The 22,061-nt window shown below is 43.4% G+C and overlaps 1 protein-coding gene across 14 annotated transcripts in view; it reads left to right on the top strand.

Moving 5' to 3' along the window:
- Nucleotides 1-22,061, top strand: part of INTS10 (integrator complex subunit 10) — a 41,092-nt gene continuing 19,031 nt past the window's right edge. For 3 of the 14 annotated variants that reach the window (XM_024110104.3, XM_065595900.1, XM_065595899.1), the window contains exons 1-11: nucleotides 1-266; nucleotides 4,978-5,045; nucleotides 5,376-5,479; nucleotides 7,517-7,656; nucleotides 8,442-8,523; nucleotides 9,508-9,648; nucleotides 11,598-11,769; nucleotides 12,541-12,710; nucleotides 18,086-18,219; nucleotides 19,219-19,384; nucleotides 20,086-20,168. In XM_024110104.3, the coding sequence (XP_023965872.1) occupies nucleotides 138-266; nucleotides 4,978-5,045; nucleotides 5,376-5,479; nucleotides 7,517-7,656; nucleotides 8,442-8,523; nucleotides 9,508-9,648; nucleotides 11,598-11,769; nucleotides 12,541-12,710; nucleotides 18,086-18,219; nucleotides 19,219-19,384; nucleotides 20,086-20,168 (1,389 nt within the window). In that variant the 5' untranslated portion in view covers nucleotides 1-137. Of the gene's footprint in view, nucleotides 267-1,976; nucleotides 2,159-4,977; nucleotides 5,046-5,375; nucleotides 5,480-7,516; nucleotides 7,657-8,441; nucleotides 8,524-9,507; nucleotides 9,649-11,597; nucleotides 11,770-12,540; nucleotides 12,711-18,085; nucleotides 18,220-19,218; nucleotides 19,385-20,085; nucleotides 20,169-22,061 lie in introns of all 14 variants that reach the window. The other 11 variants (XM_065595903.1, XM_065595905.1, XM_024110106.3 and 8 more) reach the window with 9 other exon arrangements.

Genomic DNA, 22,061 nt, shown 5'->3' with positions numbered 1-22,061 from the left:
CCCGGCAGATGAGCCCTCCCTGGGCGGCTGCCTGATGCTGCTCTTGGCGTTCGGGACAGCACGTGGGCTGTGACGCGTGAGCGCCCGTACTCCGCGCATGCGCCCTGGGAGGGGGACGAAGCCGGTGGCTGCGGAGGATGTCGGCGCAGGGGGATTGCGAGTTCCTGGTGAAGCGGGCCCGGGACCTGGTGCAGGGGGACCTGTGGGCGGCCAAGGCCTGGCTCATCACGGCGCGGAGCCTCTACCCGGCCGACTTCAACATCCAGGTCAGGGCGGCAGCCCACCCCCGCCGCCCGCTGTGTGTGCGGCTCGCGCCTCGCCCCCCTCCCCAGCCCTGTGTCCGCCTCGCCCCCCTTCCCACAGTGCCTTGCGGCAGCCCCCCCCCAGCCCTGGGTGCGCCTCGCACCCCCTTCCCATAGTGCCTTGCGGCAGCCCCCCTAGCCCTGGGTGCGCCTCGCACCCCCTTCCCATAGTGCCTTGCGGCAGCCCCCCCCCAGCCCTGGGTGCGCCTCGCACCCCCTTCCCACAGTGCCTTGCGGCAGCCGCCCCCAGCCCTGGGTGCGCCTCGCACCCCCTTCCCACAGTGCCTTGCGGCAGCCCCCCCAGCCCTGGGTGCGCCTCGCACCCCCTTCCCATAGTGCCTTGCGGCAGCCCCCCCCCAGCCCTGGGTGCGCCTCGCACCCCCTTCCCACAGTGCCTTGCGGCAGCCCCCCCCCAGCCCTGGGTGCGCCTCGCACCCCCTTCCCACAGTGCCTTGCGGCAGCCCCCCCCAGCCCTGCGTGCGCCTCGCACCCCCTTCCCACAGTGCCTTGCGGCAGCCCCCCTAGCCCTGTGTGCGCCTCGCACCCCCTTCCCACAGTGCCTTGCGGCAGCCCTGTGTGCGCCTCGCACCCCCTTCCCACAGTGCCTTGCGGCAGCCCTGTGTGCGCCTCGCACCCCCTTCCCACAGTGCCTTGCAGCAGCCCCCCCAGCCCTGTGTGGGCCTCGCACCCCCTTCCCATAGTGCCTTGCAGCAGCCCCCCCAGCCCTGTGTGCGCTTTGCACCTCTCCTCACAGTGCCTTGCGGCAGCCCCCCCCACCCCTGTGTGTGGCCGGCAGCCCCCCTCCCCACTGTGTGCGCCTCGCCCCGCTCCCCACAGTGCCTTGGTGCTGTCCCCCACCCCATGTGTGCCTCGTCCCCCCTGCTCCCCCCCCCCCCCAGTGCCTTGAGGCAGCCTCAGGGGAACATGGAAGGGGTTGGTCCTCATATTCCCCAAGTCAGCATCTGAGGCACTTGCCTGGTCTTGCCACACGGAGCCAGCCCTGGCAGCAGGAGCCTCCCTCTGCCCTGAGCTGAAGGGTAGCACTGATGATAGCCGCCTCCTGAACCCTGGGGAGGAGGGTGGTGGCAGCACATGGCTTAGGCCCCCCACATGTGGGTGGTCATACCATGCTCATTGCCATGGTGGGGACCTTAGGGACCTGGCTGCGTCCCAGCCTGCAAACCACTTGGAGCGTGGCTGAGGTCCCATGCCGCAGGGATGTACCTACGGCCTCGCGCCGAGCTGGCGCTCCCCTCGTGGAGCGACATGAGGGCCACCCCATGCAGGGGTACTCAGGTGAATCCGCTAAAGGTGTGAATTCATCATGTTAAATGTCCTGGGGATTGCTCCTGCAGGGCAATAAAGTCGCCATTCGTAGGAACCCCTTTCCTTCTGAGAGTGCATCCACACAGGGTTTGGTGTGCTTTAATTTACATGCATTGTCTTCGCATCTTCAGTTGATTCATTTGAGCTTTTGTTGGTATCCTCTTGTAGACATGACCTTTGCAGGATTGGGGGCCTTAGTCATGCTCTTGCTAGAGCTAGCCTGAAAAATAAAAACCTGTACTGGAGAAGTGGTAGGCCAGAGCACACGGAGTACGGGGAAAGCCATGGAGACAAAAGTTTTTTCAGTCCCAGTCAGCTCAAATGCTTTCCTTTCTCTTCACCTTTCAGCACAACAAAATTCCAACCTGGTGAAACAAATTAAAGTAAAAACACAAATGGATTATAGGAACAATAAGTGGTTAATGATGCGAGAGTCGTAGCCTCTGCTGTGTGCTGGCAGTGCTTCTTTCTGTTCCCACAATGTCAAAGAAGGCACAGCTGTATAAAATCATACATTACAGAATTCCAATGTAAGAATTTTGGCATACAAAAGATTAACACTTTCAGACTGTAACACAATATAATTATTACTAAGACCCTACTTGAATTGCAGGATAATTGTCAAAAAAATTGTGGCTGAGTTGCAGACAAACCATGGACAATTGTGGTAAAGTAATAATGGACCTTATTATTTGCAGTAATAAAGTCCATTATTACTTTTCCGCTGTCGGCTACCCAAGGCTGACAGTGGGAACGTGGGGCTGAGAGTGGGGTTCTCACTGTCAGCTGCCCGGGGCATAGGTATGGCACTGTAGCTATGCTGGTATAACCCTATTGTATAGATGCAGCTTGCACTGACAGAAGGATTTTTTCCATCTGTGTAGGAATATCACCTCCCTGAGCAACAGAAGCTAGGGTGATGGAACCATTCTTCCATCGATCTACCTGCATTTGTACTGGGGGATTGGTCAGCATAACCACATTGCTCAGGGAGGTGGATTTTTCAAACCTGAGGGACATAATTGTGTAAATTTAAATGTTAAGTGTAGATGTGGCCTCATTCATTGGGATGTTCTAAGTTGGATGTGCACTTTTTTCATTCCTGTCATTCTTGTGTTGCCTAGTTGCATTGTCAAGGCAAGTAATCAGGGTTCTATTTCAATTTTTTTATTTAACAAAACAAACTAGGGAATGCCATAGAAAAGCTCCATTGAGAACTTATACAGCCCCGATCCTGCAAACACTTAAGCACATGCTTGACTTCAATAGAACTACTAGTGCTAAAAGCTAAGCATGCGCATAAGTGTTTGCAGGGGGCAAAGTCTATAAAGTGAAGCATCCATAAGTTAGGAAATGCCAAAGTTAATGTCACTTGAAGAAACTGCCATTGTGTTTTTGATAGTGCTTTTCAAACTTTCATAATGTGACTCACAAAAGACGTTGTCATTTACCACCTTCCTTCTATTCCCAGTTGTGTGGTCCCGCTAGCTCTCTCATTCATGAACAAATAACATTCCTGTGACAATTACAGCAACTGTTTTCAAGGAAAAATATTTTAAAAAGTAACTATTGCACTTTTATGAAATTTAGCAAGGAGGAAGGAGGCCCCCAGCAAATGGTTCACAGACCTGTATTTTGGAATATCTGCAATCTTTAATTATATTATTGCAAACTCATTTTTCTCTGAGACTCTTGGATTATTAATACTTAGGTGGAGAAAATGCAGCAAATGAGTTGGTGTGGTGCATAGTGAACAAAGTGGTGGGACCTGTCATCCCTGCTTCCTTATAGTTCGGATTCTGTTTAATTACAACAGTGTAAATCTGGATCTCTTAACATACACCATAAACTTACACAGAATGTACCCAGCTCTGAGAGCTGAATTGTCACTCAATACATTCATTGCACAGAGTAGATGGGTACAGTGCAGAGGTAGGTTTCACTCATTTGAGAGGATAACACATTTATTCAAAAAAATGAAAGTAAATGAGTGTGCATTGACAAAGTAAAGTTTGTCCCATGTAGTTGACTGTGTGCACCTCTCATCTTCATTTCTGTTCTAATAATTTATTTACAAATATTGTACTGCTGTCTTATTCACTGTACATAGTCTAGTCTGCACACTGAATGAGGCATTGGTCCGGTGGATAAAACAGCATGTATTCATATAGTAAAAATGCTGTATTGTAATGCATACATTCAAAGGTACAGAGTTAACTTTAACTTTGGCATTTCTTGACTTTAGAGTTTGTGCCCACTTCTCAACTGGTGTAAATTGGCATAGTGCCATTAAAGTCAAAGGCACTATGTTGATTTATACCAGTGGAACATCTGGCACCTTCACTTTGCAGTCTGGAATAATCTTTTACCTTTATTTTGTACTAAATTTGCACAGCTTCATAAATGTATATGGTGGTTTACAGAAAATTTAAAGCCTGGAACCCGCCTTCCCCATGAACTCACAGTTTAACTCAGACAAATATGATATATAGGACAAGGATGAAGATGCAAGAATGCGTGGACTCAGTGAGGAGTTCAACCTGGAAAATGTACATAGAAGTGGGATTCAAAGAGGGATTTGAAGGAGGAGAGTGTGGGTACTTGGATATGCAAGAAACTGATCAGATTCCTTCAGCAGAAGACTAGAGAGAACTGTTGGCAAACTCCAAAGAGGGTAGGGGTGTCCTGCTGAAAGTTGCACAGACAATGTCATGTTAAAGATCATGGTTTTGGTTTGCTTTTTAAACCTTCCTACAATTAAAAATAAAAACTTTGTAAAAGTTCAATTGCTTTTGGCATTTCAGCCAGCAAAGACAATGAAAATAGACCAGTCAGTTTCATTACTTTGTTTATAGTAGGTTTAGTCAATTTTTGTGTCTCCTGCACTAGGACAGTGTTGCAGTGTTTGGGTTTCAGGCTTTGCAGCAGGATGTTTATTTGTATAAAAAATAACCTTTTCCATTGGAGTTTTCCATTATTTACATTGGCCTTAGGTGTTGTCAAAACTTGAACTAAATTTGAGTAGTATCCTTGGGAGTAAACTTGCTTGTGTAATTGATGGAGTTCATTGTATTGTCATTGCTTTTTTTATTTTCGAGAAGATAAAATAAACTTATTTATCTTAACAATATTAAAACATATAGCAGTTAAAGTAAGATTTTTGTATGGTTACAAATATTTACCATCAGTTTTTAGTTTCTAAATTGAATACTGTTTGTGGTACTTTCAGTATTTACTATTCAAATATGGGCTCATTATAACAAGTTAGTGACAGGTGTCAGTATGGAAGAACTAAGTGGGTACATGAGGATATACAGTGTGACTATTGTTCCATTCTCTTGTTTTTCAGTATGAAATGTACACTATCGAGAGGAATGCTGAGCGGACAGCATCAGCTGGCAGACTGTTATATGACATGTAAGTAATAGAAATGCTTTTGCTTAATTCTCTTTTAAAAGTGTATTGTAAACTTCGCTCAACATAGAACTCTAAAAACACTCGTCATCTTTTTCCATGCTGTATACCACAGTACTTTTATCATAAGATGGGAGTGCAAGGATCTAATGCTGATGTTATGTCGTTTCTATAGGCAAACTAGACAGATCTTACTCATCTTTTCAAAACAAAATCAGCCATGAAAGCAAAATGTTCTTTTGCATTTCTGCATACAGGTGCTTTCAAAGTAAGCTTTCTGTTTTAAACTGAATTTGGGATTATTCTAATTTTTTGCCTGACCCTTTATTCCAGGTTTGTGAATTTTCCAGACCAGCCAGTGGTGTGGAGGGAGATTAATGTTATTACATCAGCATTAAGGAATGACTCACAGGATAAGCAGACTCAGTTCTTAAGAGGTAAGGACTCTGTCATCTGACAGAGGTGGAGTCTAGTGGGAATCTAAGAATAAATCCCCAGGCTACATAGCTGATTTGGAAGCTGCAAGTCCTAATCTGATGAACTATCTGTAGTCTATTGTATACAGTGACTCTCAGCCACAGAGACTCACCTGCTGTTAGGCCTGGTCCCCACTAAGCCCCCACTTTGGACTAAGGTACGCAAATTCAGCTACGTTAATAACATAGCTGAATTCGAAGTACCTTAGTCCGAACTTACTGCGGGTCCAGACGTGGCAGGGAGGCTCCCCCATCGATGCCGCGTACTCCTCTCGCCGAGCTGGAGTACCGGCGTCGACGGCGAGCACTTCCGGGATCGATTTATCGCGTCTAAACCAGACGCGATAAATCGATACCAGAACATCAATTGCCTGCCACTGGACCCTCCGGTAAGTGTAGACGTACCCTTAGGTTTAGGAGACACAGGGGAAGAAGCAGGGCAGGGAGCTGAAGCACTATGAGAAGTGCAACTACCAGCTCCACTCCTCTGTCAGTATCCCTTGCCAGGGAACAACCTCTTGGTGGCTGGCAGAGGATTTGGTGAACCACAGGTGGCTTGTGAAATTGGGACTTGAATCTGACAAACTAAATGTAGTTTGCTGGCCAAGGACGTGCACCAGAACAGTTAGTGAAGGCTGTGGGAGCAGGTCACGGAGAACAGTTTGTGTAGTGATTATAGAGCCAAACATTCACAAATACCTCCCATGAAAATGTATGAGAAGGAATATGTAGCACTCTTATTTCTAGCCAGACACTTCACTAATACTACTACTACTTCTTGACTCCTTTTCTCATTTACATGGGGTCGGAGATGCCCACGATTCTTTGCCACTCCTTCTAATGACTCAAACAAGACACCAATGAATAGAATGGCCATAGTGTGTTGATACTGACAAGAAACCTTCTTGGAAATTGACCTTCTTAAGGGTTTATTAAAGGATACAGAAACATAGGACCATAGGATTAGAAGGGACCGCAAGGGTCATCTAGTCTGCCAAGATGCAGGATTTGTTGTGTCTAAGCCATACAAGACAGATGGCTCCAGCCTCTTCTAGAAAACCTCCAGTGAAAGAGATTCTGCGACTTCCCTACCCAGTTTGTTCCATTGTCCTACTGTTCTTACAGTTAGGAAGTATTTCCTGAGATTTAATCTAAAACAACAACAAACTACTATGCTGTAGTTTGAACCCATTGCCTCTTGTCCTCCCCTCTGTGGCAAGAGAACAATTTTTCTCCATCTTTTTATGTCAGCCTTTCACGTATTTGAAGACTGCTATCCTGTCCCCCACTTAATCTCCTCTTTTCCAAACTAAACATACCCAGTTCCGTCAGCCTTTGCTCATGTGGCTGCATTCTGTCCCTTTGATTATCTTTGTCACTCACCTCTGAATCCTTTCCAGTTTCTCTACATCCTTTTTATACGTTAGTGACAAAAATTGGACACACTACTCCAGCTGAGGCCTAACCAGCGCTGAGTAGAGCGGTACTATCGCTTCCCGTGATTCGCATGCTGTGCCTCTGTTAATGCAACCCACAATTGCATTTGCTTTTTTTGTGACAGCATCGTATTGTTGACTCATACGATAGACCATTGTCTCTTTTAAACAAATTATCTAAATACAACATTCATTATTAAAAATCTCAATGGGAATTCTTGATAAGGCTACCATCTGTCTTAACAAATATTAAATGGTTTTGATTTCAGTGTTCCCATGCATTACTATAATGTCGTTTTTAAATTTTCTAAATTGTTTTAAAATTTACTTTTATTAACCATGCACTTTACCCTGAAATATATTTAGAAAAGTATGTGCATTGCTCTTCGCATAGATATGGGTGCCTGTTCTCTGTCTAAAACGTCATAGTAGTTGCAAGAGCACTGTAGGATGCTTTTTGTAACTGAACAACAAGACAACATTGATTATTCTTTTGCTTTTTTTCTGTCTCCTCAATTCAGACAGATTACTTTTTATTTCAATAACTGATTTTTTTTTTCAGGTTTATTTGAGACCCTTCCTGGTCGAATTCAGTGTGAAATGTTACTAAAGGCCACAGAGCAGTGTTTTAATACACTAGAAAGGGCAGAAATGCTACTGCTGCTTCTACGACGCTTCCCAGAGACTGTGGTGCAGCATGGGGTAAGAGAAAACTAGCTCCTTTTTGCTGTTAACAACCTTATCAGCCTGTGCCTTTGTGTCCCCGTTATGTGCTTTGTCAGATGAGGGTGGGTTGTTTTTTTTTTAACTTCAGACTTGCAGATGATATTTCAGGCAGTTGCTGCTGTCATACCTTAAGTTCAGACCCCCAAATGAATCATAGAATATCAGGGTTGGAAGGGACCTCAGGAGGTCATCTAGTCCAACCCCCTGCTCAAAGCAGGACCAATCCCCAATTTTTGCCCCAGATCTCTAAATGGCCCTCTCAAGGATTGAACTCACAACCCTGGGTTTAGCAGGCCAATGCTCAAACCACTGAGGTTATAAGTGTAAAATTAACCCAAGAAAACAAAGCAGTCTCTTTCTTTGTAAAGTCCACAGGTGAGTCCATGATTAAAAGTAAGCCAGAACAGTAAAAAAAGAGAGATTGTAATCTCACGTTAAAATGAAATCTAGTTTACTAGAAAATGATACTGCTTTGTCAGTTACTTCTTATTTAGGAGACGAGTGGGAAACAATGAACTTACTGAAATATGTACTACAGTATATTTTTGCTTTAGGATTTGTCCCCTGAGATTGACTCCACAGATACTAAAACATTGCTGTTTAACTGTGAAGTGTAAATGAAAATTGCATAGTGTACTAATCTCAGTACACGATGGAATGCTACTGATGGGAGCGTGTTTGCTCGATTGCTTTGAATCTCATATTTCCAAAAACGTCTGAAAGTACTGAGTAGCTATTCATTTTAACCACTTCTTACACAGGTGGGCCTAGGAGAAACGTTATTAGAGGCTGAAAATATTGAGGACCAAGAATCCCCGGTCAATTGCTTTAGGAAATTATTTGGTAAGAAAATACAAGTGTCTGTTTTATTATAGAACTAAATGACAAAGCTTGGTACCATCTGTTAAGAACTCGTCAGCCTAGGTTGGTAGTGAACAAATCTTTTTAGTTTAATGGCCTGTGTGAAATGAGTTGGCAGTCCTTACTCCAGATGTGCAGAGGACTCTTGGATTTGATCTTCTACCTTGCTGTCACAAAAATTTGGTTACTGTTATAGTATATCATCTGCCGAAATGATATGTTGAATTCTAGGTTACTGTATACTCTTATGGAAGTAAGACCTATTTATGCAGGGGAAATTTTCTAACCAATTTTAAAATCATTTAGAGCCCTAGTGGAAACCCAGTTTAAGGCAGCCTGACCAGTTTTTGATTAAGTGGTTTTAAGACAGTTTGGCCTTGGAACAGATTCGGGGGGGTGGGGGGAAACAGATCAGGCCACCTTAAACCAGGTCTATTCTATGGTTCAAACTGGTTTGAAAATTATTGTAGTCTGAACTAATTTTAAAACTGGTCAAAAACTGGACAGGACCCACGGGGCATTTAGTGGCTAACTCTTGTGGTGTTTGCTGTGGTGTACTGAAAACTGTATTAAAATTCCAGGCTTTCACTTTAAGGCTGGCAGGTTAGACAGCTCTATAAGAAAGTGTGTGATCTGGGTCTTTCATAGTTAGTCTTCAAAGAGCCAACCTAGAGTAAGGTAGGTTGAGTTGTGCCTCTCCGTTTTAGGGAGCAGCCTGCTTCGTGTCTCTCTCTTTTGGGGTTCTTGTGTGTTATCATTCTGAATTCTAAGAAATAAAGCACTGTTACATGCAGCTCTTCAGCAAAAGTGTTTTATGTTTATATCGAATTTCTCTGTGTATGCCAGGAAGATAATATTTTGCTAGACAGAAGGTTCTGGAAACTTGCACTGTTGATTTTGAACTCTTATGTAGCCAAAACAAGTATCAGAAAAAACAAACCCAATGTGCTTTTTTTCACCTCTTAGTTTGTGATGTTCTTCCTCTAATCATTAATAACCCTGATGTTCGACTGCCTGCCAGCTTGCTGTACAAGTACTTGAACAAGGCAGCAGAATTTTATATTAATTATGTAACTAGATCTACACAAATGGAAAACCAGTATCAAGGTAAGAATACTTTTACCAAATGATGTTAAAATCCTCTTCTAAATTAGTGTAACTGAATAAGGTATTCATTTTACCTAATATTTGCCACTGAGTTAGGGTAATAAAAATATTGTACAGTTTCACAGGATCTTTCATTTGATTTCAGAAAACTAAATAATCCTGTAAGGAGGGTAAAAGATAGGGATCACTACATCCACTATGAAATGCAGCCCTTTCAGTAAAATAATGCAGCAGATATCTAATGGCCCTTGTGAGCGCCACAAAGCAGTTCAGGGTAGGAAAGAGTTTCACATCCATTTGAAACTATGATGTGAATTTAGGCTAGCAGAATATCATTACCTGTGTTGGAATTTAGCTGTGTACGTCACACCAGGTTAATTCCTAACTCTTTGCCATTGGATCTCTACTGAGGACAAGTAGCCCAGGGATGGCTTTGACATATTTGGAGTGAGGCTGTGAAACAGTTTTTGCTTTCTTTGATTCCCTGCACAACATAATAAATTCCTGTCCTTCATTATCCAAGCATTATACACAGGGTGAGACTAACGAATATGGGAGGGTTAGCAGGATTATTCTAAGGCAGCGGTTCTCAAACTGTGGGTCGGGACCCCAGAGTGGGTCGTGACTCTGTTTTAATGGAGTCGCCAACGCTGGCATTAGACTTGCTGGGGCCCAGGACCAAAGTCCGAACCCCACTGCCCAAGTGCTTCAGGCCCGGGCGATGGGGCTCAGGTTATAGACCCCCTGCCCTGGGCTGAATTCCTTGGGCTTCTGCTTTGGCCCACCACCTGGGGTGGTGGGGCTTGGGCGGGCTCAGGCTTCAGTTTCCCACCTTGGGGTCATGTAGTAATTTTTGTGGTTAGAAAGGGGTCGCGGAGCAGTGAAGTTTGAGAACCAGTGTAGAATCTAAGGAAAACATATTCCATAACTGCCTCATTTTCCATAAATGTGTGTGGGCAGGAGGAATCTAAAGTCTCCTTCCCCAGCCTCCAATGTAATAGCACCCAATTGCTTGTTACAATGGATCATAGTGACTGGTATATTGGGTTTATAACTGTTTGTTTGCAAGGAAAAGAACTAAACCTCCTTTTAAAAAAGGAAGCCAATATTCTCCTTTACATGTCTAGTTCCCCCAAACCAGAACTCATGGGGCGAAAGGTCTAGTCTGTTAGTCAGTGCCTCTATTTTAAGTTTAAGCCTTAAAGCTGGCGTGTTCAGCAGTACAGTTCCCCTAATACCATGCTGGAGTTTTGGCATGTTGCTAGGAGAAAAAAATGTCATCTGCTAAATTCCAACACCTACATGTTCTGTAGCATCTGGGGTTTCCTGGGAGGTTCCCAGTCCAAGGACTTAACCAGACCTGCCACTGCTGTGCTTGTGCGATTTGGTGTGATAGTAGCACAGGCTGGTATGAAGGTGGAACAATGATGGACCTTGTTGAAAAATAATTTTAATAGCGCTCAGACTAGTAAATACTCCTCTGCTTCTTAGAACATAAGGCCAAACATAAAAGAAACTACCATACAACTGCATTTGGAGAATGTTTGACACAAATTAACAAAGATACAGAGATCTAAGACAGTTGAGATGTCCTTTCAGACTAGACGTTTTGAGACACACCTAGGTCTTGATCCTGATTTTACTTACTCTTGTTAATTTGTCTCAACTTGTTTATATTTTCTGTGAAATTGTGGGTAGCTTAGTTACTTATGAAATAGAGGCTTGGAAGTCATTTGATCAGATTTCTTGTAGTGTGTGAAGTGCCATGTAGTTCCAATGTCTCATCAGGTTTATTTTTTTCCTTGCTCAGATAGGATTTCATAGTTATCTATCAAATATACCGTTCTGCTACTTGATTATTTTTTCTTTTAAAAAATTAATACAATGACTTTAACTAATTTAATTTCTGCACAAGGAGAAATCTTTTTTTTTTCTTCCTTTTTTTCTAGGTTCACAAGATACCTCTGATCTCATGTCCCCCAGCAAACGTAGCTCTCAGAAGTATGTAATAGAGGGTCTGACTGAGAAATCATCCCAGATTACAGACCCTTGGGAGAGACTGTTTAAGATACTGTCTGTTGTGGGAATGAGATGTGAATGGCAGATGGATAAAGGAAGAAGGTGAGAAATGTGTCCTTTTTCCTATGGTGGTTTGCTAGGAGAGTTGGGCTTTTCAATTCTTCAGTAAACTGGACTATAGAACAAATTGAATTTTAAATTATATTGTATAATTTCAGCCCAGTATTTTTCTCAAAAGCATACAAGCCAGAGCATGTATGTAGGGTCTGTTGAGCCTCTGTAAACGTTGACCGTATAAGGATAGACTCGGTAGCCTGGTCTACACTAAGAAAACTACTAGGTTGGTGATGACAGACAGCGGCAATGGGTGCAGCTGAACTTCTTCTTTAACATTCCTAGGCACAAACACTGAATTGCAAGCACAGGCTAGAACAAACTGCATTCAGCACCATATTTAGACAGTGCGTTTGCCCTTGCTTACGCTTGCATTAAACTGTGTTCTGTATCAGTGCACCTTCACCTGTTCCTTGTTGACAACAGTGCATGATTTATTTGGTGTAGCCAAAGCTTGTTTTATTTACTTGTCTCTAAGTATGTTAGTATCCTTCTTAACTGGTGAGAGGGAAGACTTTCCAGTTTTTCCGCGGAAATGCAAGCCCCAGAATTATCTGGATCTTTGACTGCGGCTCAGTAATTTTGTCCGATTGTCTGCTGAATACATTGTATTTCCTCCTAGGGCAGTGACCTCCTTTTCGTCACCTTCCCACTCCTGAAACTACTACTAAATTTGAAATGTGTATTTTCATATGCTTTTCTTGAGTTTAGAAGTCTTTGTAATGTATTGTATTCTTTGATTTGTCTCTTACCCTTTAGAAGTTTTGGTGATATTTTACACAGAATGAAAGACCTCTGCAGATACATCAATAATTTTGATAACGAAGCCCATGCTAAGTATAAGAATCAAGTAGTGTATTCCACAATGTTGGTCTTCTTTAAGAATGCATTCCAGTATGTCAGCAGCATCCAGCCATCTCTCTTCCAAGGTTAGTTTTGAAAACACTAATGAGTAAAGATCTTTCAGATATAAGCAATATAAAAACCCTTCTGGAACCGCTGTTTTAAGCTTTAGAAATTTCCTCTAAAGGTAAATGTCTTAGCCTAAATCTCTACCGGTGGGTTGTATCTGGCATATCTTCTAGTGCTGTACTTAAGGCTGAGTTCCAGCTTGCATTCAGCCTCTCTTTTCCCTTTTTACTGTTGCTCATAATATTATCAAACTTACTTTCTTGGAGCTGAAAATTTCCAGCTTGCTTTCAGACCAGAGAGGAGTTGGAAAATTTGCACAAAATCAGTTGAGCTGTTTGAGTTATGAACACATGAATAATACTTCCCTCCAGATGGTCTATTTAAAAAAATATGTTTGTGCATAATTCAATAAAAGCTGAAGCTAAAATCTTCAAATGTGGCTTGTTTTAGATAGCTCATTCAGGTTTAAGGAATAACATGGCCGTGGAGAAAAATGTTAATTTTTTAAAGTAATTTAGAAGTTGAGTGTTTAAAGTGCTATGTTTTCCCCCTCACTCAAATCTAAAGCTAGAGCAGGGGCGGGCAAACTTTTTGGCCCGAGGGCCACATCGGGATTGCGCAACTGTATGGAGGGCCAGGTAGGGAAGGCTGTGCCTCCCCAAACAGCCTGGCCTCCACCCCCTATCTGCCCCCTCACTGCCCCCCTCAGAACCTCCAACCCATCCAACCCCCCCCCCGGGACTCCCACCCCCTATCCATCAGCCCTCTGCTCCTTGTCCCCTGACCACCACCCCCCCCGGGACCCCCCTGCCCCTAACTGCTCCCCGGGATCCCACTCCCTTATCCAACACCCCCTGCTCCCTGTGCCCTGATTGCCCTCCTGACCCCATCCACATCCCCGCCCCCCGACAGGCCCCCTGGGACTCCCACTCCCAACCCTCCCTGTCCCCCATCCCCTGACCTCCACCCCATCCAACTGCCCCCTTCTCCCCTACTGCCTCCCAGAACCCCCTGCTTCCTTACCCAACCACCCCCCTCCGCGCCCCCTTACCAGCAGCAGGAGCTCGCAGCCGCGACACCCGGCCAGAGCCAGCTGCGCTCCCCCCGCTGCCCAGTGGGAGCAGCAGGCCAGAGCGTGGCCCAGCTGTGGGTGAGGAAGGGATAGCGGGGGAGGAGGGGATAGCGGGGGAGGAGCTGGGGACTAGGCTCCGGGGCCGGGCAGGATGGTCCCGCACGCCATAATTTGCCCACATCTGAGCTAGAGTATCTCAGAAAAATCAGGATGCTCTGAATTGCTTGTGCTTGGATTGATCTAAATTCTTAGACATGGCCCCAAAGCTGAAGGATATGGTTTAAGCTCTGGTTTCAGTGGGTTTTGAAAGGCTGTGTTCTTTCAAACCAGAGCTATTTGCTTCATATGAAGGATTTTACAAGCCCCATTAGCAATGTTTATTCCCTCCTGTTTTCTTTAATCCCAAAGAGATTCCTTGCAAATATTAATGTCTATTAATATTGAAAAACGGGGCACTCATAAGTCATGAAATGTATAGTTAATGCTGAAAGTCCAATTTAAATTGTCTCTAATTGCACTTATGACTTTCATTATAGACTATTCCTTGATATTATAAACTATTTGTGCTGTATTGTGTATGTAATTACTTAATCTAGAATTTCTTAACAGCTCTACATAAAGTAAGCTATAGTACATAAATCAAGCCAGTTCCTTCTCCCAGAATCCAACGAATCTGTCCTTTGTTGCTTCAAGTGCCATGAATCATAGAACTGGAAGGGACCTCAAGAGGTCATCTAGTCTAGTCCCCTGCACTCAAGGCAGGACTAAGTATTATCTAGACCATCCCTGACAGGTGTTTGTTCAACTTGCTCTTAAAAATCCCCAATAATGGAGATTCCACCGCCTCCCTAGGCAATTTATTCTAGTGCTTACCTACTCTGACAGGAAGTTTTTCCTCATGTCCAACCTAAACCACCCTTGCTGTAATTTAAGCCCATTGCTTCTTGTCCTATCCTCAGAGGTTAAGAACAACAATTTTTCTCCCTCCTCCTTGTAACAACCTTTTATGTACTTGAAAACTGTTATCATGTCCCCTCTCCGTCTTCTCTTCTCCAGACTAAACAAACCCAATTTTTTTCAATCTTCCCTCATAGGTCATGTTTGCTAGACCTTTAATCATTTTTGTTGCTCTTCTCTGGACTTTCTCCAGTTTGTCCACATCTTTCCTGAAATGTGGTGCCCAGAACTGGACACACTACTCCAGCTGAGGCCTAATCAGCGCAGAGTAGAGCGGAAGAATTACTTCTTGTGTCTTGCTTACAATACTCCTGTTAATACATCCCAGAATGATGTTTGGGTTTTTTTTGCAACAGCATCACACTGTTGACTCATATTTAGCTTGTGATCCACTATGACCCCCAGATCCCTTTCCACAGTACTCCTTCCTAGGCAGTCATTTTCCATTTTGTATGTGTGCAACTGATTGTTCCTTCCGAAGTGGAGTACTTTGCATTTGTCCTTATTGAATTTCATCCTATTTACTTCAGACCATTTCTCCAGTTTGTCCAGATCATTTTGAATTTTAATCCTATCCTCCAAACCACTTGCAACCCCTCCCAGCTTGGTATCGTCCGCAAACTTTGTAAGTGTACTCTATGCCATTATCTAAATCACTGATGAAGATATTGAACAGAACCAGACCCAGAACTGATCCTTGCGGGACCCCACTTGTTATGCCCTTCCAGCATGACTGTGAACCACTGATAGCTACTCTCTGGAAACAATTTTCCAACCAGTTATGCACCCACCTTATAGTAGCTCCATCTATGTAGTATTTCCTTAGTTTGTTTATGAGATGTTCATGCGAGACAGTATCAAAAGCCTTATTAAAGTCAAGATGTACCACATCTACCGCTTCCCCCCTTGTATGTAGGGTGTGGACATGGATACATTCTGTCATAGGGTACTAGTAGGAAAGCCCACTCTAATACCTTAAGCTTGCCAGCTGTGTTGCAAAAGAGACTTTTGTGTGTGTGGGGGAGGGGGTTTGTTTGCTTTTCATGGAAGGTGCTTAGATACCACAGTGATGGACAACCTCATAGAAATCTAGGTATGTCAGAGTGGGGTCCTCCCAGGAGTTCCTTGATGTCGGGGTAAGAGATGGAGCAGTGACCTAGAGTAGGATCCTTGGGAACAACCTTTTCTCAGTGGGGAGAGGAGCAGGCCAAGCCCTGCTGTTTCCTGTGTGGAGGAGATGGTACTGCCCTGGGTCTTCCAAGCCAGTCAGAGGCACAGAACGAGTCCCCGAGGAGCCTCCTTGGAGCAGAGTTTAGTAGGGTTCAAGGGAAAATTAGACATTTACACAAATAACCTCTGCAGCTACACTTAGCTAGAATAAAAATGTATAAGGAATATAAACCTTTGTTTTATATTCATGGGATGTAATCTGGCAGGTTGGGGTTAGGAAGAATGATCCTACGTGGGCAGGTTGTTGAAGAAACTTACATGAAAGGGGATTTACACCTTTCTCTGAAGCACCTGGCATCATTCACTAATTGTCTCAGGATATCGGGCTAGGTGAATCATTCATCTGATCTAGTGAGTGTAGCATTTCCTATGACGTTGGCCAAGTCACTTACCCTCACTAGGCCACAGTTTCCCAGTCTGCAAAATGGGGATAATTCTGCACTGACAATACCAGTGTTAGTGGACTTCACCTCTTGGGTCTGTGTTACTGTGGGTGGGTCTGACAGGAACTCTGTAGTTTGAAGATTCTGCGCCTATTGGTTCCAATGGGGGACGTCTTACGCTGCCCCGATGAGTTACCCATGCTTCTACTGTCACATCCTGTCTGAAAAGAGTTGGGGAAGGAACTCCCGAGGGACTGCATTCTGTCCCAACTTGATGCAAGCCTTGGGCACTGTGCTTCACTCTCACACCCTTTCGGGTACCACTGTCAGTTCCTGAGCTCAGTAATGTATTTTTGTGACATCTCTTGCTGATTTCTGCTGTGCCATCAAATGCCGGTGGAGTGCAGTGCCATGGGTGTTATCTGCGTCACTGGGGGGTTTTCTCCTCCTTTTTTAGAAAGGAACTGTCTATAGAAAAAAGGGAGAGAGCCCACATGTTTCAGCAGGGAGGCACATGATGCCTCCTGCTGGATACAACAGCTCTCAACCTCCATCTATGAGAATTCTCACCAGGTGCATGGACTGGGGTGGCATCTCTTGAGATGTAGATCTTCAGTGAACAACGATTACTTGTAAGTAATCATCTCTTGCCTATTTCACATGGGGTTGGATGGAGGATTATGAGATGAGCGGGGCAATTCACATGTCTCTCATAAGCTCTCAGGCTGTCTGCGGGCTTGGGCAGTAATCAATGCTTTGGTTGATATATTTTCAGGATGTTCATTTTATGTTTGGTGATGCATCGCCTCCTTTTTTGGCAGACAGAGATTTTAAATGGGATGACAGAGAAATAGATTTCCCATTCCTTCATCCTTCTCTCTGCAAGCATGCAAACCCCTAATACACAAGGTGGGGTTTTTTTTGGTAGATTAAGGAATGAAACACTTTTGGGGATCCCCTTTCAAAATACTGGCAGCACACTATGTCACATGGAGATAATACTTCCCTATCTCAGTTTTACAGATGACTAAACTTAAGCACTAAGACCTTAAGTGATTTGCCCAGGATCGAACAGAAAGTTTGTGGCACAGTTGGAAGTAGAAATCAGATCTGACTCCCATTCCTATCCTTTACCAAACAACTAAGCTTCTTTGGAGGTATGGTCATGGGAAGGGGTAATGGACTTTGGCAGCCAACTAAAAGCTTGATCCCACACATCTGAAGTCAGCAGGAGCAGGCCATAAGCAAGTTACACTACTAAGGAAGTCTCGTGATAAAACAACTGCATTCCTCTTTTGAGGCTTCAGTGGCTGGCAAGGTTCTGCTCCATTTTCCCATAAAGAGTTCTTTGGGAATTTTTCTTTGGTTGTTGCTTTTAGGCTGTTGGCCAAATGGACCAAATGACTGGCATTATTTAATGATTGCTTTTAGTTGAAAGTAAATGATGCTTGGAGACAAAATACTTAAAACTCTTACATATCTTGTGACTGCTCCCTTAGAAGGAGGTTCCAAGATTTTCTGACAGCTTTGAGCAAATCATCATGACTTCTGGCAGAGGATATGTGACCTCTAAGATAGGGCTCCCTTCAAAGCAAGTTGTATCATTACCAGGGTATTTTAAACATTGACACAATTTGTTGAATTACTTTCAAATTGTTCCGTACAACATGCCTGAATGAAAAAATTTGAAGCAGGCAAACGGTCATTCAGTTCAGTCTAAAGCAAGTTTTAATTTATTTTTTAAATGTAGGGCCAAATGCTCCAAACCAAGTTCCACTGGTTCTCCTTGAAGATGTATCCGGTGTCTATGGCGATACAGATATTGATCGCAACAAGCACATACATAAAAAGAGGAAACTTGCAGAAGGAAGAGAGAAAACCATGGTAACTCCTTTAGACTATTCAATTCTTAATAGAAATTATACTGCATTTGGAATTTAGAACATTAGGAATTTCTGTTTCTGACCAAAATATGCAAAGAAAGAGACTTTTGGTGAGAAGCAGCAAGAACAAAACAATTTTACTGGCAATACTGTAAGTGCTAGTGTCATGATGTGAAAGGAACTGTGTGGAAACTATTACAAGTCTATCGCATCTTATGCTGGGGTTATGTTTCGCAGTCAGCGTGTAAAGCGAAAATCGCGTATAGTCAAAATTACATTGAGTGTAATGGTGGGCGGAATCGCCCGCACTAGAGGTATAGTATTAAAATTGTTATTTTTCTCTTTTGTTTTTGCCGACCGCATAAAGCTGAAATCGCGCATGTTAAATGCGTGTAAGATGCGACAGACCTGTATTTATTTGATTGTACTATGTTTTCAGGCAGGAATTCTATAGGCAAAGTGCTATTGCATAATAGCTGGCCTGTAATAACTGTTATGTGTGTGCTCTGTCTCTTTCATAGGAGAAAAAATACTATTTTATAGAATTACATTGTTGGTAAAAGTACACCTTTTAGAAGAATTACATGTGATTTGCAGTATGCCATGATGGTTTTGGATTGACTGAGAAGGTTTAGCTCTTACTTCAGTAATAAATTATTCTAGTGCAATCTGGATAACAATACCACAATTTGACCAACGTGTAACAGATTGAACTCTTTAAAGATGCAATTTATGATGACATGGCACTCAGGATCTCGATAGCTTATTTTTAGAGTAAAATAACAATTTTTTCCACTATTTTTCATTTCTTTTTGCTAAAGGAGTTAGTAATATTTAATATATAATTAATGCTAAGCATAGAAATAGTGAAAAGTCTATTCTGAAGATATTTGCACTGGGATTGTTTGCTTTGACGCTTATACGCAATGTTGCAGAAGTTCCATTAGATTCTTTTGAAAAACATTTAATTTAAAGAGAGCGAAATGTTTTGTCTATACTGATCCTTAAGCAGAGTTCGGATGATGAAGACCCTTCTGGGAAGGGGAGAAGTCGTCACATCACAATAAATAAGACAGACCTTGCAAACTCTGTTGAAGTACTAGAGAGCTTTAAACTGGCAAGAGAGAGCTGGGAGCTTCTCTATTCTCTGGAATCACTCGATAAAGGTAAGGATGATTGCAGGCATTTCTGTGTTTATGCGTCCTTGTTAGAGAAGAATTGTTTGAATGTTAAAATACAGTTCAGGTATTTCTGAAAGTACCCTCTGTTTTGGAAGCCTGGATGGTTTGAGATTGGGAATTGAGATAAGAAGCCTTATCAATTATCTTGGAATTTTGGTTTATTTGTTGTTTTTTAGTTCCTCCATACTTCTGTACTCATTCACTTGCCTTTCCTTGAAAGCAGCTTTTACTAAGGTAGCACATAGGTGGTAATAGAAAAGAAAGAGAAATGGGAGAACGTAGTACCGAATGGATACCAAAACCTTAAGTGTGGGGGTGTTGCTAGTAACCTCCTGAAGATTTGCATGTAACAGATAAAAGTTCCCCAGCAATTTGTTTCTTTGAAGATAGTTACTGGGTCTTTTCTGATTATAATGTGTTTTTTATTGATGTCTTATATTTGTTATTTGAAAAAATACTTCATACAAAGAGTACCAGTTAGTCGTATTTAGGTATGTTGAATACTTTCGTCCTGAAGAATAGCATGATAAATAGAAAAATGGTGGATTAGAAATTGTCCTATGTTGAAAATGTTTTTGTTCCGTCTTATTATTTTTCAGTTTTATTATTATTAGATGCCTTTTAAACAAAAGTTTTGCAATGCTTCCCCTCCCACCCTTAAGACTACTGTCTGATTGTTTCCACAGAATTCTCAAGAATTTGCTTGTCGTGGAAGACAGATACCTGGCTTTGGTTACGAATCTTCCTCACAGATATGATCATTTACCAGGTAAATGAAAGAATGAGACTTAGACTTTTACATAGCCCTTCGACCTAATGGATTTGTGTCCTGGCTAGCTGCATCTTTGATCCCTCTTACATTTCTCTCTAGTGCACCCTTTCAGGTAGCAGGCCCTGTTTCTTCATTCCTCTCAAGGCGGAATCCCTCAATTCTCTACCCACAGAGCAGGTCCCTGGCCTACAAGCACCCCTGTCTGTCAACTGTTTCCTTAGCAGGCCCAGCTGGGTTTGGCTCATGCAAGAGACTTCCTTTTGGAAGCTGTGAACAGTAGATAAATGCAGTCACTCTGAGCACAACCTTCTTCTTCTTCCCCCCCCCCCACCCCAAAGTCTTTATTTATCCATAGGACATAGCAATCAGAATAAAAAAGGGTTAAAGCAGTGGTCCCCAACCTTTCCGTTTGGTGGGCGCCGGACGACTAGCCGCCGAGGAGCCTGGCCGCCGGACAAGCAGTCGCCGAAATGCCACCAAGAAGCGGCAACGCCAAGAAGCGTTGCTGCCGAAATGCTGCCGAGAAGCAGCGTCACCGCCGAAAATCAGCAGCATTTCAGCGGCACCGCTTCTTGACGTTCCTGCTTCTCGGCAGCATTTCAGCGGCTGCTTGTCCGGCGGCCAGTAGGTGGGTGCACATAGATGCCCTGGCGGGCGCCATGGCACCCACAGGCACTGCGTTGGGGACCACTGGGTTAAAGCAACAAAAGGCTTACATGCATATATCTGACCTAATAATAAATAAAAATAATACTTACCTCTTATAAAGCACCTTTCATTAGTAGATCCCAAAGAACTTTGTAGAGGTCAATATCATTATCCCCATTTTTCAGTTGGGGAAACTGAGGCCCAGAAGGGTGACGTGACTTGCCCCAGGTTACCCAGCAGACTAGTATAGTAGAGCAGGGAATAGAACCCAGGTCTCATGAGTCCTAGTGCTGTATTCGCTATGCTACACTTGAAGAAGGCCCTTGCATCTCAGGTATCTCTTCCTCTGGGGACTGGGGTTTTATCTGCTTCCCTGCTGACACTGCCCCACCCTTGAGCTCAGAGCCTCAGGTTTTTATCTACTTAACAGTGCTTTGTTCCATGTTCCCATCTGAAGCCCCTCCCTCCCAAATCAGCTGTTGTGTCCAGGTTGGTCAAAGACAAAACTTCAAAGGCATTAACACCTATTTTGTCAGTTAAGTACTGGTGGTTGGGTTTTCGAAAGCCATTGCCTGCCTTCCTGCAGAGGGATGTGTGGGGAATGCCTGCAGGAAATAACCTTTGAATCATCTAACCAACTGCATAACAATGATCAAACAGGAACACATAATAGTCATAAAAATAATAGCCATAACACCCACAATTTTCTTAATTTACTTGTATTTTGAATGCAAAATTTCAGAATGTTTCAAACCAACCTATCCTGTGTTTTTTCCCTTACTTAATCTGATTTTCGGTTGACTGAGGCCTTGTCGTCTCTAGAAATTTTTTGCTCACATACCTATAGCGGTATAATTATACCAGCGAACTCTTCTAGTGTAGATGCAGTTTTACTGGCATGAAAACACTTCTGCATAGCTTACTCCAGTTCCCCAAGATACATAAGCTATGCTGGCAAAAACACTTTTAGATCAGTATAAGTGCATCTATTCCTTGACTTATGCTGGCATAGCTATGTTACTTTAAAAAAAAAAAAAATCACACTCCTAACCAACATAGATATGCCAGTGTAAATTTTAAATGTAGACTAGGCCTTAGTGACACAGTGCATTTTGCTGCTCTCTTGCTGTTAGGAATGGTTTTCTTGGAGCAATTTTTTAATTTTCTCTTTGCAATCTCAATGTAAATAGGCATATAACAAAAGTCACCTTGTAGTTTCATATGCTTTGGTCATTCCTGCTA

Source organism: Chrysemys picta, chromosome 5 (assembly GCF_011386835.1).
Source record: "Chrysemys picta bellii isolate R12L10 chromosome 5, ASM1138683v2, whole genome shotgun sequence".
Classification (NCBI taxonomy): domain Eukaryota; kingdom Metazoa; phylum Chordata; order Testudines; family Emydidae; genus Chrysemys; species Chrysemys picta.
This window is presented reverse-complemented; position numbering and strand designations above follow the sequence as displayed.